The following is a 15,636-nucleotide window of genomic DNA, read 5'->3' as shown; positions in this document are numbered from 1 at the left end:
GTCTGTGTGGTGTGCTGTCCTTAGTTCTTGTGTGGTTGCTGTGTCTGTTTTGCTGTGTCTGTGTGGTGTGCTGTCCTTAGTTCTTGTGGGGATGCTGTGTCTGTGTGGTGTGCTGTCCTTAGTTCTTGTGGGGTTGCTGTGTCTGTGTTGCTGCATCTGTGTGGTATGCTGTCCTTAGTTCTTGTGGGGTTGCGGTGTCTGTGTTGCTGTGTCTGTGTGGGGTGCTGTCCTTAGTTCTTGTGGGGTTGCTGTGTCTGTGTTGCTGTGTCTGTGTGGTGTGCTGTCCTTAGTTCTTGTGGGGTTGCTGTGTGTGTGGTGTGCAGTCCATAGTTCTTGTGGGGTTGCTGTGTGTGTGTGGTGTGCTGTCCTTAGTTCTTGTGGGGTTGCTGTGGGTACGGTGTGCGGTCCTTAGTTCTTGTGGGGTTGCTGTGTCTGTGTTGCTGTGTGTATTGTGTGCGGTCCTTAGTTCTTGTGGGGATACTGTGTCTGTGTTGCTGTGTGTGTGTGTGGTGTGCTGTCCTTAGTTCTTGTGGGGTTGCTGTGTCTGTGTTGCTGTGTCTGCGTGGTGTGCTGTCCTTAGTTCTTGTGGGATTGCTGTGTCTGTGTTGCTGTGTCTGTATGGTGTGCTGTCCTTAGTTCTTGTGGGGCTTCTGTGTCGCTGTGTCTTTGTGGTGTGCTGTCCTTAGTTCTTGTGGGGATGCTGTGTCTGTGTTGCTGTGTCTGTGTGGTGTGCTGTCCTTAGTTCTTGTGGGGATGCTGTGTCTGTGTAGTGTGCTGTCCTTAGTTCTTGTGGCGATGCTGTGTCTGTTGCTGTGTGTGTGGTGTGCTGTCCTTAGTTCTTGTGGGGTTGCTGTGTCTGTGTTGCTGTGTCTGTGTGGTGTGCTGTCCTTAGTTCTTGTGGGGTTGCTGTGTCTGTGTTGCTGTGTCTGTGTGGTGTGCTGTCCTTAGTTCTTGTGGGGTTGCGGTGTCTGTGTTGCTGTGTCTGTGTGGTGTGCTGTCCTTAGTTCTTGTGGGGTTGCTGTGTCTGTGTTGCTGTGTCTGTGTGGTGTGCTGTCCTTAGTTCTTGTGGGGATGCTGTGTCTGTTGCTGTGTGTGTGTTGTGCTGTCCTTAGTTCTTGTGGGGTTGCTGTGTCTGTGTTGCTGTGTCTGTGTGGTGTGCTGTCCTTAGTTCTTGTGGGGTTGCTGTGTCTGTGTTCCTGTGTCTGTGTGGTGTGCTGTCCTTATTTCTTCTGGGGTTGCTGTGTCTGTGTTGCTGTGTGTATGGTGTGCTGTCCTTAGTTCTTGTGGGGTTGCTGTGTCTGTGTTGCTGTATGTATAGTGTGGTGTCCTTAGTTCTTATGGGGATGCCGTGTCTGTGTTGCTGTGTGGTGTGCTGTCCTTAGTTCTTGTGGGGTTGCTGTGTCTGCTGCTGTGTGTATGGTGTTAGGTCCTTAGTTCTTGTGGGGATACTGTGTCTGTGTTGCAGTGTCTGTGTTGCTGTGTTTATGGCGTGCTGTCCTTAGTTCTTGTGGGGATGCTGTGTCTCTGTTGCTGTGTGTATGGTGTGCTGTCCTTAGTTCTTGTGGGGATACTGTGTCTGTGTTGCTGTGTTTGTGGTGTTCTGTCCTTAGTTCTTGTGGGGTTGCTGTGTGTGTGTGGTGTGCTGTCCTTAGTTCTTGTGGTGTTGCTGTGTCTGTGTTGCTGTGTGTATGGTGTGCCGTCCTTAGTTCTTGTGGGGTTGCTGTGTCTGTGTTGCTGTGTCTGTGTGGTGTGCTGTCCTTAGTTCTTGTGGGGTTGCTGTGTGTGTGTGGTGTGCTGTCCTTAGTTCTTGTGGGGTTGCTGTGTGTGTGTGGTGTGCTGTCCTTAGTTCTTGTGGGAATGCTGTGTCTCTGTTGCTGTGTCGTGTGCTGTCCTGAGTTCTTGTGGGGTTGCTGTGTCTGTGTAGCTGTGTGTGTATGGTGTGCTGTCCTTAGTTTTTGTGGGGTTCCTGTGTCTGTGTTGCTGTGTCTGTGTGGTGTGCTGTCCTTAGTTCTTGTGGCGTTGCTGTGTGTGTGTGTTGTTCTGTCCATAGTTCTTGTGGGGTTGCTGTGTGTGTGTGTGGTGTGCTGTCCTTAGTTCTTGTGGGGTTGCTGTGTGTATGGTGTGCGGTCCTTAGTTCTTGTGAGGTTGCTGTGTCTGTGTTGCTGTGTGTATTGTGTGCAGTCCTTAGTTCTTGTGGGGATACTGTGTCTGTGTTGCTGTGTGTGTGTGTGTGGTGTGCTGTCCTTAGTTCTTGTGGGGTTGCTGTGTCTGTGTTGCGGTGTCTGCGTGGTGTGCTGTCCTTAGTTCTTGTGGGGTTGCTGTGTCTGTGTGGTGTGCTGTCCTTAGTTCTTGTGGGGTTGCTGTGTCTGTGTTGCTTTGTCTGTGTAGTGTGCTGTCCTTAGTTCTTGTGGGGTTGCTGTGTCTGTGTTGCTGTGTCTGTGTGGTGTGCTGTCCTTATTTCTTGTGGGGTTGCTGTGTCTGCGTGGTGTTCTGTCTTTAGTTTTTGTGGGGTTGCTGTGTCTGTGTTGCTGTGTCTGTGTGGTGTGCTGTCCTTAGTTCTTGTGGGGTTGCTGTGTCTGTGTTGCTGTGTGTGTGGTGTGCTGTCCTTAGTTCTTGTGGGGTTGCTGTGTGTGTGGTGTGCTGTCCTTAGTTCTTGTGGGGTTACTGTGTCTGTGTTGCTGTGTGTATGGTGTGCCGTCCTTAGTTCTTGTGGGGTTGCTGTGTCTGTGTTGCTGTGTCTGTGTGGTGTGCTGTCCTTAGTTCTTGTAGGGTTGCTGTGTGTGTGTCGTGTGCTGTCCTTAGTTCTTGTGGGGTTGCTGTGTGTGTGTGGTGTGCTGTCCTTAATTCTTGTGGGGTTGCTGTGTCTGTTGCTGTGTCTGTGTGGTGTGCTGTCCTTAGTTCTTGTGGGGATGCTGTGTCTGTGTTGCTGTGTCTTGTGCTGTCCTAAGTTCTTGTGGGGTTGCTGTGTCTGTGTTGCTGTGTGTGTATGGTGTGCTGTCCTTAATTCTTGTGGGGTTGCTGTGTCTGTTGCTGTGTCTGTGTGGTGTGCTGTCCTTAGTTCTTGTGGGGATGCTGTGTCTGTGTTGCTGTGTCTGTGTGGTGTGCTGTCCTTAGTTCTTGTGTGGTTGCTGTGTCTGTTTTGCTGTGTCTGTGTGGTGTGCTGTCCTTAGTTCTTGTGGGGATGCTGTGTCTGTGTGGTGTGCTGTCCTTAGTTCTTGTGGGGTTGCTGTGTCTGTGTTGCTGCATCTGTGTGGTATGCTGTCCTTAGTTCTTGTGGGGTTACGGTGTCTGTGTTGCTGTGTCTGTGTGGGGTGCTGTCCTTAGTTCTTGTGGGGTTGCTGTGTCTGTGTTGCTGTGTCTGTGTGGTGTGCTGTCCTTAGTTCTTGTGGGGTTGCTGTGTGTGTGTGGTGTGCAGTCCATAGTTCTTGTGGGGTTGCTGTGTGTGTGTGGTGTGCTGTCCTTAGTTCTTGTGGGATTGCTGTGGGTATGGTGTGCGGTCCTTAGTTCTTGTGGGGTTGCTGTGTCTGTGTTGCTGTGTGTATTGTGTGCGGTCCTTAGTTCTTGTGGGGATACTGTGTCTGTGTTGCTGTGTGTGTGTGTGGTGTGCTGTCCTTAGTTCTTGTGGGGTTGCTGTGTCTGTGTTGCTGTGTCTGCGTGGTGTGCTGTCCTTAGTTCTTGTGGGATTGCTGTGTCTGTGTTGCTGTGTCTGTATGGTGTGCTGTCCTTAGTTCTTGTGGGGCTTCTGTGTCGCTGTGTCTGTGTGGTGTGCTGTCCTTAGTTCTTGTTGGGATGCTGTGTCTGTGTTGCTGTGTCTGTGTGGTGTGCTGTCCTTAGTTCTTGTGTGGTTGCTGTGTCTGTGTTGCTGTGTCTGTGTGGTGTGCTGTCCTTAGTTCTTGTGGGGATGCTGTGTCTGTGTGGTGTGCTGTCCTTAGTTCTTGTGGGGTTGCTCTGTCTGTGTTGCTGCATCTGTGTGGTATGCTATCCTTAGTTCTTGTGGGGTTGCGGTGTCTGTGTTGCTGTGTCTGTGTGGTGTGCTGTCCTTAGTTCTTGTGGGGTTGCTGTGTCTGTGTTGCTGTGTCTCTGTGGTGTGCTGTCCTTAGTTCTTGTGGGGTTGCGGTGTCTGTGTTGCTGTGTCTGTGTGGTGTGCTGTCCTTAGTTCTTGTGGGGTTGCTGTGTCTGTGTTGCTGTGTCTGTGTGGTGTGCTGTCCTTAGTTCTTGTGGGGATACTGTGTCTGTTGCTGTGTGTGTGGTGTGCTGTCCTTAGTTCTTGTGGGGTTGCTGTGTCTGTGTTGCTGTGTCTGTGTGGTGTGCTGTCCTTAGTTCTTGTGGGGTTGCTGTATCTGTGTTGCTGTGTCTGTGTGGTGTGCTGTCCTTAGTTCTTGTGGGGTTGCGGTGTCTGTGTTGCTGTGTCTGTGTGGTGTGCTGTCCTTAGTTCTTGTGGGGTTGCTGTGTCTGTGTTGCTGTGTCTGTGTGGTGTGCTGTCCTTAGTTCTTGTGGGGATGCTGTGTCTGTTGCTGTGTGTGTGTTGTGCTGTCCTTAGTTCTTGTGGGGTTGCTGTGTCTGTGTTGCTGTGTCTGTGTGGTGTGCTGTCCTTAGTTCTTGTGGGGTTGCTGTGTCTGTGTTCCTGTGTCTGTGTGGTGTGCTGTCCTTATTTCTTCTGGGGTTGCTGTGTCTGTGTTGCTGTGTGTATGGTGTGCTGTCCTTAGTTCTTGTGGGGTTGCTGTGTCTGTGTTGCTGTGTGTATGGTGTGGTGTCCTTAGTTCTTATGGGGATGCCGTGTCTGTGTTGCTGTGTGGTGTGCTGTCCTTAGTTCTTGTGGGGTTGCTGTGTCTGCTGCTGTGTGTATGGTGTTAGGTCCTTAGTTCTTGTGGGGATACTGTGTCTGTGTTGCAGTGTCTGTGTTGCTGTGTTTATGGTGTGCTGTCCTTAATTCTTGTGGGGATGCTGTGTCTCTGTTGCTGTGTCTGTGTGGTGTGCTGTCCTTAGTTCTTGTGGGGATACTGTGTCTGTGTTGCTGTGTTTGTGGTGTTCTGTCCTTAGTTCTTGTGGGGTTGCTGTGTGTGTGTGGTGTGCTGTCCTTAGTTCTTGTGGTGTTGCTGTGTCTGTGTTGCTGTGTGTATGGTGTGCCGTCCTTAGTTCTTGTGGGGTTGCTGTGTCTGTGTTGCTGTATCTGTGTGGTGTGCTGTTCTTAGTTCTTGTGGGGTTGCTGTGTGTGTGTGGTGTGCTGTCCTTAGTTCTTGTGGGGTTGCTGTGTGTGTGTGGTGTGCTGTCCTTAGTTCTTGTGGGAATGCTGTGTCTCTGTTGCTGTGTCGTGTGCTGTCCTGAGTTCTTGTGGGGTTGCTGTGTCTGTGTTGCTGTGTGTGTATGGTGTGCTGTCCTTAGTTTTTGTGGGGTTCCTGTGTCTGTGTTGCTGTGTCTGTGTGGTGTGCTGTCCTTAGTTCTTGTGGCGTTGCTGTGTGTGTGTGTTGTTCTGTCCATAGTTCTTGTGGGGTTGCTGTGTGTGTGTGGTGTGCTGTCCTTAGTTCTTGTGGGGTTGCTGTGTCTGTGTTGCGGTGTCTGCGTGGTGTGCTGTCCTTAGTTCTTGTGGGGTTGCTGTGTCTGTGTGGTGTGCTGTCCTTAGTTCTTGTGGGGTTGCTGTGTCTGTGTTGCTTTGTCTGTGTAGTGTGCTGTCCTTAGTTCTTGTGGGGTTGCTGTGTCTGTGTGGTGTGCTGTCCTTAGTTCTTGTGGGGTTGATGTGTCTGTGTTGCTGTGTCTGTGTGGTGTGCTGTCCTTAGTTCTTGTGGGGTTGCTGTGTCTGTGTTGCTGTGTCTGTGTGGTGTGCTGTCCTTATTTCTTATGGGGTTGATGTGTCTGTGTTGCTGTGTCTGTGTGGTGTGCTGTCCTTAGTTCTTGTGGGGTTGCTGTGTCTGTGTGGTGTGCTGTCCTTAGTTCTTGTGGGGTTGCTGTGTCTGTGTTGCTGTGTGTATTGTGTGCGGTCCTTAGTTCTTGTGGGGATACTGTGTCTGTGTTGCTGTTTGTGTGTGTGTGGTGTGCTGTCCTTAGTTCTTGTGGGGTTGCTGTGTCTGTGTTGCTGTGTCTGCGTGGTGTGCTGTCCTTAGTTCTTGTGGGGTTGCTGTGTCTGTGTTGCTGTGTCTGTGTGGTGTGCTGTCCTTAGTTCTTGTGGGGTTGCTGTGTCTGTGTTGCTGTGTCTGTGTAGTGTGCTGTCCTTAGTTCTTGTGGGGTTGCTGTGTCTGTGTTGCTGTGTCTGTGTGGTGTGCTGTCCTTAGTTCTTGTGGGGTTGCTGTGTCTGTGTTGCTGTGTCTGTGTGGTGTGCTGTCCTTAGTTCTTGTGGGATTGCTGTGTCTGTGTTGCTGTGTCTGTGTGGTGTGCTGTCCTTAGTTCTTGTGGGGTTGCTGTATCTGTGTGGTGTGCTGTCCTTATTTTTTGTGGGGTTGCTGTGTCTGTTGCTGTGTCTGCGTGGTGTGCTGTCTTTAGTTTTTGTGGGGTTGCTGTGTCTGTGTTGCTGTGTCTGTGTGGTGTGCTGTCCTTAGTTCTTGTGGGGTTTCTGTGTCTGTGTTGCTGTGTCTGTGTGGTGTGCTGTCCTTAGTTCTTGTGGGGTTGCTGTGTCTGTGTTGCTGTGTGTGTGGTGTGCTGTCCTTAGTTCTTGTGGGGTTGCTGTGTCTGTGTGGTGTGCTGTCCTTAGGTCTTGTGGTGTTGGTGTGTCTGTGTTGCTGTGTCTGTGTGGTGTGCTGTCCTTAGTTCTTGTGGGGTTGCTGTGTCTGTGTTGCTGTGTCTTTGAGGTGTGCTGTCCTTAGTTCTTGTGGGGTTGCTGTGTCTGTGTTGCTGTGTCTGTGTGGTGTGCTGTCCTTAGTTCTTGTGGGGCTGCTGTGTCTGTGTTGCTGTGTCTGTGTGGTGTGCTGTCCTTAGTTCTTGTGGGGTTGCTGTGTCTGTGTGGTGTGCTGTACTTAGTTCTTGTGGAGTTGCTGTGTCTGTGTTGCTGTGTGTGTATGGTGTGCTGTCCTTAGTTCTTGTGGGGTTGCTGTGTCTGTGTTGCTGTGTCTGTGTGGTGTGCTGTCCTTAGTTCTTGTGGGGATGCTGTGTCTGTTGCTGTGTGTATTGTGTGCTGTCCTTAGTTCTTGTGGGGTTGCTGTGTCTGTGTTGCTGCATCTGTGTGGTGTGCTGTCCTTAGTTCTTGTGGGGTTTCGGTGTCTGTGTTGCTGTGTCTGTGTGGTGTGCTGTCCTTAGTGTTATGCACACGCCTGGACTGACTGGCGTGTGCGGGTGTTGTGGTTCCACTGGACCATGGACCGGAGAGTGCCTGGAGGGGCGTGACTAAGTATCTGGCCGATCCGACCAAGGTGGCACGACGGCATACGACGCCAGTGCACCAGGGAGAAACCGGGCAGAGGGACCAGGTGCTACTCCAGGTCAAACTCCGGACACGGGGGTTGACCCACACTGGGATTACTGGAACAGGCAGGTTAGGCTGGCACAGACTGGTGGATGTAAGCAAACACGGCAGGTATGCAGATGGGTGGATACAGGCGAGTATGCAGGCAGGGAGGTACTGGCCGAAAGGACGGGCTGGAGCACAGAAAGGTTAAGACCCAGTACAGACTGGGTCACAGAACCGCAGATGCGGTAGACAACCACAGCAGAGAGGGAACGCCTGAAGCGGTGGGCAAGAACAGAGCAGGACGGGGCTGCAGGAGCAGCGAGCACAAGCAGAGCAGGACGGGGCTGCAGGAGCAGCGAGCACAAGCAGGGCAGGACAGGACTGCCGGAGCAGCGGGCAGAAGCAGGGCAGGACAGGACTGCCGGAGCAGCGGGCAGAAGCAGGGCAGGACAGGACTGCCGGAGCAGCGGGCAGAAGAAGGGCAGGACAGGACTGCCGGAGCAGCGGGCAGAAGCAGGGCAGGACAGGACTGCCGGAGCAGCGGGCAGAAGCAGGGCAGGACAGGACTGCCGGAGCAGCGGGCAGAAGCAGGGCAGGACAGGACTGCCGGAGCAGCGGGCAGAAGCAGGGCAGGACAGGACTGCCGGAGCAGCGGGCAGAGAGTCAGAGCAGGACGGACAGGGCTCTGTTCACACGGAACAGACAGGAAGGGAAAGGCAGAGCCAGATACCCACAGGGTACTTGCAGTGAAGTAGCACGTGGACCACAAACTCACAAACGGGAGTACAGAGACAACAAGCAGGAGTTAGGTACGAGTTCAGACTCTGCAGAAAAAGGAAAGGAACGGACATAGAGGCAAAACAGGTAAAGGATAGGAGAGAGTTCAGACTGGAACTGAGTGTACGGAAGAGACCGACACTGCAGCGGGATACAGGAGCGGGTCTGGGAATACGGCCCCCAGAGAGGCGGAACGAACAGGCAAGAAGCGTGTTCAGACAGGACAGACAAGATACAGGAACGGATCTAGGTAATCGGCCCCTAGAAGGCAGGAGGAACAGGCTAGGAGCGTGTTCAGACAGGCCTGGAAATACAGCCTCCAGGAAAGGCAGACAAGAGAACACAGACAGGACTCAGTTCAGACACGGGAACTGATACCGCAAGGCAGGAGACATAGACAGGACTCAGTTCAGACAGGAACAGATACCGCAAGGCAGGGACACAAACAGGACTCTGTTCAGACGGGAACAGATACCGAAAGGCAGAGACACAAACAGGACTCTGTTCAGACGGGAACAGATACCGCAAGGCACAGACAGGCAGATCTAGGAATACAGCCCCTAGAAGGCGAAAGAACAGGCAAGAAGCGTGTTCACAAGAACAGACCACAGTTCAGACACAGAACTGGAAAACAGGCAGGAAAACAGGATAGGACCTGGCATGTCAGAGACAAAAAAGCCGACTGACAGGACACAATGCTCAGGCGCCATCTTGAGGAAGAAGGTGGTATAAATACCCAAAGATGGACAGCAATAGGCTGAAGGTGCAACAGGGGCGTGTCCGCAGCAGGTACAAGAAACAGGAAGTTCAGCGGGCGTCGCCCTATGCAGCCAAAACAGACAAACAGACAGCAAGGAGGGAAGCCAGAGAGACATTCTGGACTGGAGATCAAGTGCGCGCTCTTGCACGGTGGGAGATGGACCACCATGCAAGGACGCCGCCAGGTATGTTACAGTACCCCCCCCCTTACGCCCCCTCTTCTTCAGGCCTGCCAGAATCTTCCGCAGGGAATTCGAGGACCAGTCGTTCACTTCAAGGAGATCACTTCCACTGTCCACAGGAAAAATTGATCTCATCTGGTTAGCTAGGATGCTACCTCCTATCCAGCCATCCTTAGCAACAGACGAAACGGGTGGAGTACCAGGAACAGCACACAAGGAAGTCTCTCTCCACATATTTTCAGGTGGCACCCCAGAGGCTACAAGAGACAACTGGAAGTCCTTCACCGGGTTGGAGGGGGACAGAGACTTGGGGGTAATCTCTGCTTCGAGTTACATCTTGTCAAGCTCACAGGAAGAAATAGACGGGTTATCAGGTACATAATGAGGAAAAGTCACTGTCTCTTTGTTATCTGGTGGTACCCCGGAGAATTCAGGAAACAACTGGAGGTCCTCCGCCGGGTCAGAAGAGTGCAGAGGCTCAGAGAAAACATCTGCGTTAGAGTACACTAGGTCGGACTCACTGGAGGAAGCAGGCGAGGTATCGGGTACCGAGTATAGGAAAGTCTCTGTCCATTCACCACCAGGTGGCACCCCGAAGGGTTCTGGAGACAACTGGAGGTCCTCCGCCTGGTCAGAGGGGTGTAGAGACTCAAGGGTAACCTCTGCTTCAGAGTACACAAGGTCGGACTCACTGGACGAAGCAAGCGAGGTATCAGATCCAGGATATAGGAAAGTCTCTGTCCATTCACCACCAGGTGGCACCCCGAAGGGTTCTGGAGACAACTGGAGGTCCTCCGCCTGGTCGGAGGGGTGTAGAGACTCGGGAGTAACCTCTGCTTCGGAGTACACTAGGTTGGACTCACTGGACGAAGCGAGCGAGGTATCAGGTACAGAGTATAGGAGAGTCTCTGTCCTTTCGCTACCAGGTAGCACCCCGAAGGGTTCTGGAGACAACTGGAGGTCCTCCGCCTGGTCGGAGGGGTGTAGAGACTCGGGAGTAACCTCTGCTTCGGAGTACACTAGGTTGGACTCACTGGACGAAGCGAGCGAGGTATCAGGTACAGAGTATAGGAGAGTCTCTGTCCTTTCGCTACCAGGTAGCACCCCGAAGGGTTCTGGAGACAACTGGAGGTCCTCCGCCTGGTCGGAGGGGTGTAGAGACTCGGGGGTAACTACCACTTTGGGGTACCCATTGTCAGGCTCACAGGACGAAGCGGACAAAGTATCGAGTACCAAGTGTAGAGAAGTCTCTCTCCATTTGTCATCGAGTGGTATCCCGGAGGATTCAGGAGACAACAGGGGGTTCTCCGCCAGGTAGTAGAGGTGCACAGACTCAGAGGTAACCACAGCTTTGGAGCATCCTTGGACATGCACACCGGTTAAAGTGGGTGAAGCATCTGATGCCGGGTGCAGGAAGTTCTCCTGTGTGGAGTCTGGATGGGCAGAAGTCTCTTCGGGCAGGAGAACCGGAGCACTACCCACGCACATTACCCGTTGGGGCTTCTCTGGGATACAGGGAGATGAAGCTTCAGTAGGGACTTCAAGGTTGGGGTCAGGAGGTCTCAGGGAGGACAGACTCTGGCGTGACGGCTTGCCTCTACGTCTAGCACGTCTGGACTGCCTCTTGAGGTTGGGAGAAGTATTCCGGAAAGCGTAGTCACCCTGTGAGGATTCTGGGTGGGCAGTAGTCTCATTGGGCTGGAGGACTATTGCGCTACCCACACACATTACCCATCGGGGCTGCTCCGGGACATTGGGAGGTGAAGCTTCAGCAGGAGCCTCCGGGTTAGGATCATCGAAGACCATTAGAAAGGCCACCAGGAAGGCCATTAGGTCCAGGAGGATCGGATCCTGTGTTTCATATAGGGGGTTGATCCATTCCAAGGCATCACCCGCCAGGTAAGACATAATGAATGCCACCTTAACCCGATCGGTGGGAAAACATAGAGGGTAGAACTTGAAGTGTAGCATGCATTGCTCCACAAATGCACGACTTTGTCTTGGATCCCCATAGTAACGTGGCGGATCCGCAGGAACGAGAGCAGATAGATCCATCTGGACGGGTGCGTAATTAGCCTGGAACTCAGCTGAGAAAAAAAAAAAAAATTATTTATTTATTTTTAATGCATGTATTCGCTGGAAAACTTCTCAGAGAGCGAAGGCCGTGGGGCTCAACGGGAACCATGGCCTGAGCATGCTGTTATGCACACGCCTGGACTGACTGGCGTGTGCGGGTGTTGTGGTTCCACTGGACCATGGACCGGAGAGTGCCTGGAGGGGCGTGACTAAGTATCTGGCCGATCCGACCAAGGTGGCACGACGGCATACGACGCCAGTGCACCAGGGAGAAACCGGGCAGAGGGACCAGGTGCTACTCCAGGTCAAACTCCGGACACGGGGGTTGACCCACACTGGGATTACTGGAACAGGCAGGTTAGGCTGGCACAGACTGGTGGATGTAAGCAAACACGGCAGGTATGCAGATGGGTGGATACAGGCGAGTATGCAGGCAGGGAGGTACTGGCCGAAAGGACGGGCTGGAGCACAGAAAGGTTAAGACCCAGTACAGACTGGGTCACAGAACCGCAGATGCGGTAGACAACCACAGCAGAGAGGGAACGCCCGAAGCGGTGGGCAAGAACAGAGCAGGACGGGGCTGCAGGAGCAGCGAGCACAAGCAGAGCAGGACGGGGCTGCAGGAGCAGCGAGCACAAGCAGGGCAGGACAGGACTGCCGGAGCAGCGGGCAGAAGCAGGGCAGGACAGGACTGCCGGAGCAGCGGGCAGAAGCAGGGCAGGACAGGACTGCCGGAGCAGCGGGCAGAAGCAGGGCAGGACAGGACTGCCGGAGCAGCGGGCAGAAGCAGGGCAGGACAGGACTGCCGGAGCAGCGGGCAGAAGCAGGGCAGGACAGGACTGCCGGAGCAGCGGGCAGAAGCAGGGCAGGACAGGACTGCCGGAGCAGCGGGCAGAGAGTCAGAGCAGGACGGACAGGGCTCTGTTCACACGGAACAGACAGGAAGGGAAAGGCAGAGCCAGATACCCACAGGGTACTTGCAGTGAAGTAGCACGTGGACCACAAACTCACAAACGGGAGTACAGAGACAACAAGCAGGAGTTAGGTACGAGTTCAGACTCTGCAGAAAAAGGAAAGGAACGGACATAGAGGCAAAACAGGTAAAGGATAGGAGAGAGTTCAGACTGGAACTGAGTGTACGGAAGAGACCGACACTGCAGCGGGATACAGGAGCGGGTCTGGGAATACGGCCCCCAGAGAGGCGGAACGAACAGGCAAGAAGCGTGTTCAGACAGGACAGACAAGATACAGGAACGGATCTAGGTAATCGGCCCCTAGAAGGCGGGAGGAACAGGCTAGGAGCGTGTTCAGACAGGCCTGGAAATACAGCCTCCAGGAAAGGCAGACAAGAGAACACAGACAGGACTCAGTTCAGACACGGGAACTGATACCGCAAGGCAGGAGACATAGACAGGACTCAGTTCAGACAGGAACAGATACCGCAAGGCAGGGACACAAACAGGACTCTGTTCAGACGGGAACAGATACCGAAAGGCAGAGACACAAACAGGACTCTGTTCAGACGGGAACAGATACCGCAAGGCACAGACAGGCAGATCTAGGAATACAGCCCCTAGAAGGCGAAAGAACAGGCAAGAAGCGTGTTCACAAGAACAGACCACAGTTCAGACACAGAACTGGAAAACAGGCAGGAAAACAGGATAGGACCTGGCATGTCAGAGACAAAAAAGCCGACTGACAGGACACAATGCTCAGGCGCCATCTTGAGGAAGAAGGTGGTATAAATACCCAAAGATGGACAGCAATAGGCTGAAGGTGCAACAGGGGCGTGTCCGCAGCAGGTACAAGAAACAGGAAGTTCAGCGGGCGTCGCCCTATGCAGCCAAAACAGACAAACAGACAGCAAGGAGGGAAGCCAGAGAGACATTCTGGACTGGAGATCAAGTGCGCGCTCTTGCACGGTGGGAGATGGACCACCATGCAAGGACGCCGCCAGGTATGTTACACTTAGTTCTTTTGGGGTTGCTGTGTCTGTGTTGCTGTGTCTGTGTGGTGTGCTGTCCTTAGTTCTTTTGGGGTTGCGGTGTCTGTGTTGCTGTGTCTGTGTGGTGTGCTGTCCTTAGTTATTGTGTGGTTGCTGTGTCTGTTTGGTGTGCTGTCCTTAGTTCTTGTGGGGTTGCTGTGTCTGTGTTGCTGTGTCTGTGTGGTGTGCTGTCCTTTTTTCTTTTGGGGTTGCTGTGTCTGTGTTGCTGTGTGTATGGTGTGCTGTCCTTAGTTCTTGTGGGGTTGCTGTGTCTGTGTTGCTGTGTCTGTGTGGTGTGCTGTCCTTAGTTCTTGTGGGGTTGCTGTGTCTGTGTTGCTGTGTCCGTGTGGTGAGCTGTCCTTAGTTCTTGTGGGGATACTGTGTCTGTGTGGTGTGCTGTCCTTAGTTCTTGTGGGGATACTGTGTCTGTGTGGTGTGCTGTCCTTAGTTCTTGTGGGGATACTGTGTCTGTGTGGTGTGCCGTCCTTAGTTCTTGTGGGGTTGCTGTGTCTGTGTGGTGTGCTGTCCTTAGTTCTTGTGGGGTTGCTGTGTGTGTGTGGTGTGCAGTCCATAGTTCTTTTGGGGTTGCTGTGTGTGTGTGGTGTGCTGTCCTTAGTTCTTGTGGGGTTGCTGTGTCTGTGTTGCTGTGTGTATTGTGTGCGGTCCTTAGTTCTTGTGGGGATACTGTGTCTGTGTTGCTGTGTGTGTGTGTGGTGTGCTGTCCTTAGTTCTTGTGGGGTTGCTGTGTCTGTGTTGCTGTGTCTGCGTGGTGTGCTGTCCTTAGTTCTTGTGGGGATACTGTGTCTGTGTGGTGTGCTGTCCTTAGTTCTTGTGGGGTTGCTGTGTGTGTGTGGTGTGCAGTCCATAGTTCTTTTGGGGTTGCTGTGTGTGTGTGGTGTGTTGTCCTTAGTTCTTGTGGGGTTGCTGTGGGTATGCTGTCCGGTCCTTAGTTCTTGTGGGGTTGCTGTGTCTGTGTTGCTGTGTGTATTGTGTGCGGTCCTTAGTTCTTGTGGGGATACTGTGTCTGTGTTGCTGTGTGTGTGTGTGGTGTGCTGTCCTTAGTTCTTGTGGGGTTGCTGTGTCTGTGTTGCTGTGTCTGCGTGGTGTTCTGTCCTTAGTTCTTGTGGGGCTGCTGTTTCTGTGTTGCTGTGTCTGTGTGGTGTGCTGTCCTTAGTTCTTGTGGGGTTGCTGTGTCTGTTGCTGTGTCTGTGTGGTGTGCTGTCCTAATTCTTGTGGGATTGCTGTGTCTGTGTTGCTGCGTCTGTATGGTGTTCTGTCCTTAGTTCTTGTGGGGCTGCTGTGTCTGTGTGGTGTGCTGTCCTTAGTTCTTGTGGGGATGCTGTGTCTGTGTTGCTGTGTCTGTGTGGTGTGCTGTCCTTAGTTCTTGTGGGGTTGCTGTGTCTGTGTTGCTGTGTCTGTGTGGTGTGCTGTCCTTAGTTCTTGTGGGGATGCTGTGTCTGTGTGGTGTGCTGTCGCTGTCCTTAGTTCTTGTGGGGTTGCTGTGTCTGTTGCTGTGTCTGTGTGGTGTGCTGTCCTAATTCTTGTGGGATTGCTCTGTCTGTGTTGCTGCGTCTGTATGGTGTTCTGTCCTTAGTTCTTGTGGGGCTGCTGTTTCTGTGTTGCTGTGTCTGTGTGGTGTGCTGTCCTTAGTTCTTGTGTGGTTGCTGTGTCTGTGTTGCTGTGTCTGTGTGGTGTGCTGTCCTTAGTTCTTGTGGGGTTGCTGTGTCTGTGTTGCTGTGTCTGTGTGGTGTGCTGTCCTTAGTTCTTGTGGGGATGCTGTGTCTGTGTGGTGTGCTGTCCTTAGTTCTTGTGGGGTTGCTGTGTCTGTTGCTGTGTCTGTGTGGTGTGCTGTCCTAATTCTTGTGGGGTTGCTGTGTCTGTGTTGCTTTGTCTGTGTGGTGTGCTGTCCTTAGTTCTTGTGGGGTTGCTGTGTCTGTGTTGCTGTGTCTGTGTGGTGTGCTGTCCTTAGTTCTTATGGGGTTGATGTGTCTGTGTTGCTGTGTCTGTGTGGTGTGCTGTCCTTATTTCTTGTGGGGTTGCTGTGTCTGTGTGGTGTGCTGTCCTTAGTTCTTGTGGGGATACTGTGTCTGTGTTGCTGTGTCTGTGTGGTGTGCTGTCCTTAGTTCTTGTGGGGTTGCTGTGTCTGTGTTGCTGTGTGTATTGTGTGCTGTCCTTAGTTCTTGTGGGGATACTGTGTCTGTGTTGCTGTGTGTGTGTGTGGTGTGGTGTCCTTAGTTCTTGTGGGGATGCTGTGTCTGTGTTGCTGTGTCTGCATGGTGTGCTGTCCTTAGTTCTTGTGGGGTTGCTGTGTCTGTGTTGCTGTGTCTGTGTGGTGTGCTGTCCTTAGTTCTTGTGGGGTTGCTGTGTCTGTGTTGCTGTGTCTGTGTGGTGTGCTGTCCTTAATTCTTGTGGGGTTGCTGTGTCTGTGTTGCTGTGTCTGTGTGGTGTGCTGTCCTTAGTTCTTGTGGGGTTGCTGTGGCTGT

The 15,636-nt window shown here is 52.8% G+C and overlaps 1 protein-coding gene across 2 annotated transcripts in view; it reads left to right on the top strand.

Moving 5' to 3' along the window:
* BBOF1 (basal body orientation factor 1) overlaps positions 1 to 15,636 on the top strand; it is a 159,357-nt gene that overhangs the window by 85,377 nt on the left and 58,344 nt on the right. The window contains exon 1 of one of the 2 annotated variants that reach the window (XM_073638183.1): positions 12,977 to 13,126. The exons of the other annotated variant lie outside the window; for it this stretch is intronic. Coding sequence (XP_073494284.1) covers positions 13,007 to 13,126 — 120 coding nt within the window. The 5' untranslated portion in view covers positions 12,977 to 13,006. Of the gene's footprint in view, positions 1 to 12,976; positions 13,127 to 15,636 lie in introns of those variants that run through there. 2 annotated transcript variants of the gene reach the window in all.

The sequence above is a fragment of the Phyllobates terribilis genome, unplaced genomic scaffold (assembly GCF_046119375.1).
Source record: "Phyllobates terribilis strain yellow unplaced genomic scaffold, ASM4611937v1 Scaffold_7__3_contigs__length_470593459, whole genome shotgun sequence".
NCBI lineage: Eukaryota > Metazoa > Chordata > Amphibia > Anura > Dendrobatidae > Phyllobates > Phyllobates terribilis.
This window is presented reverse-complemented; position numbering and strand designations above follow the sequence as displayed.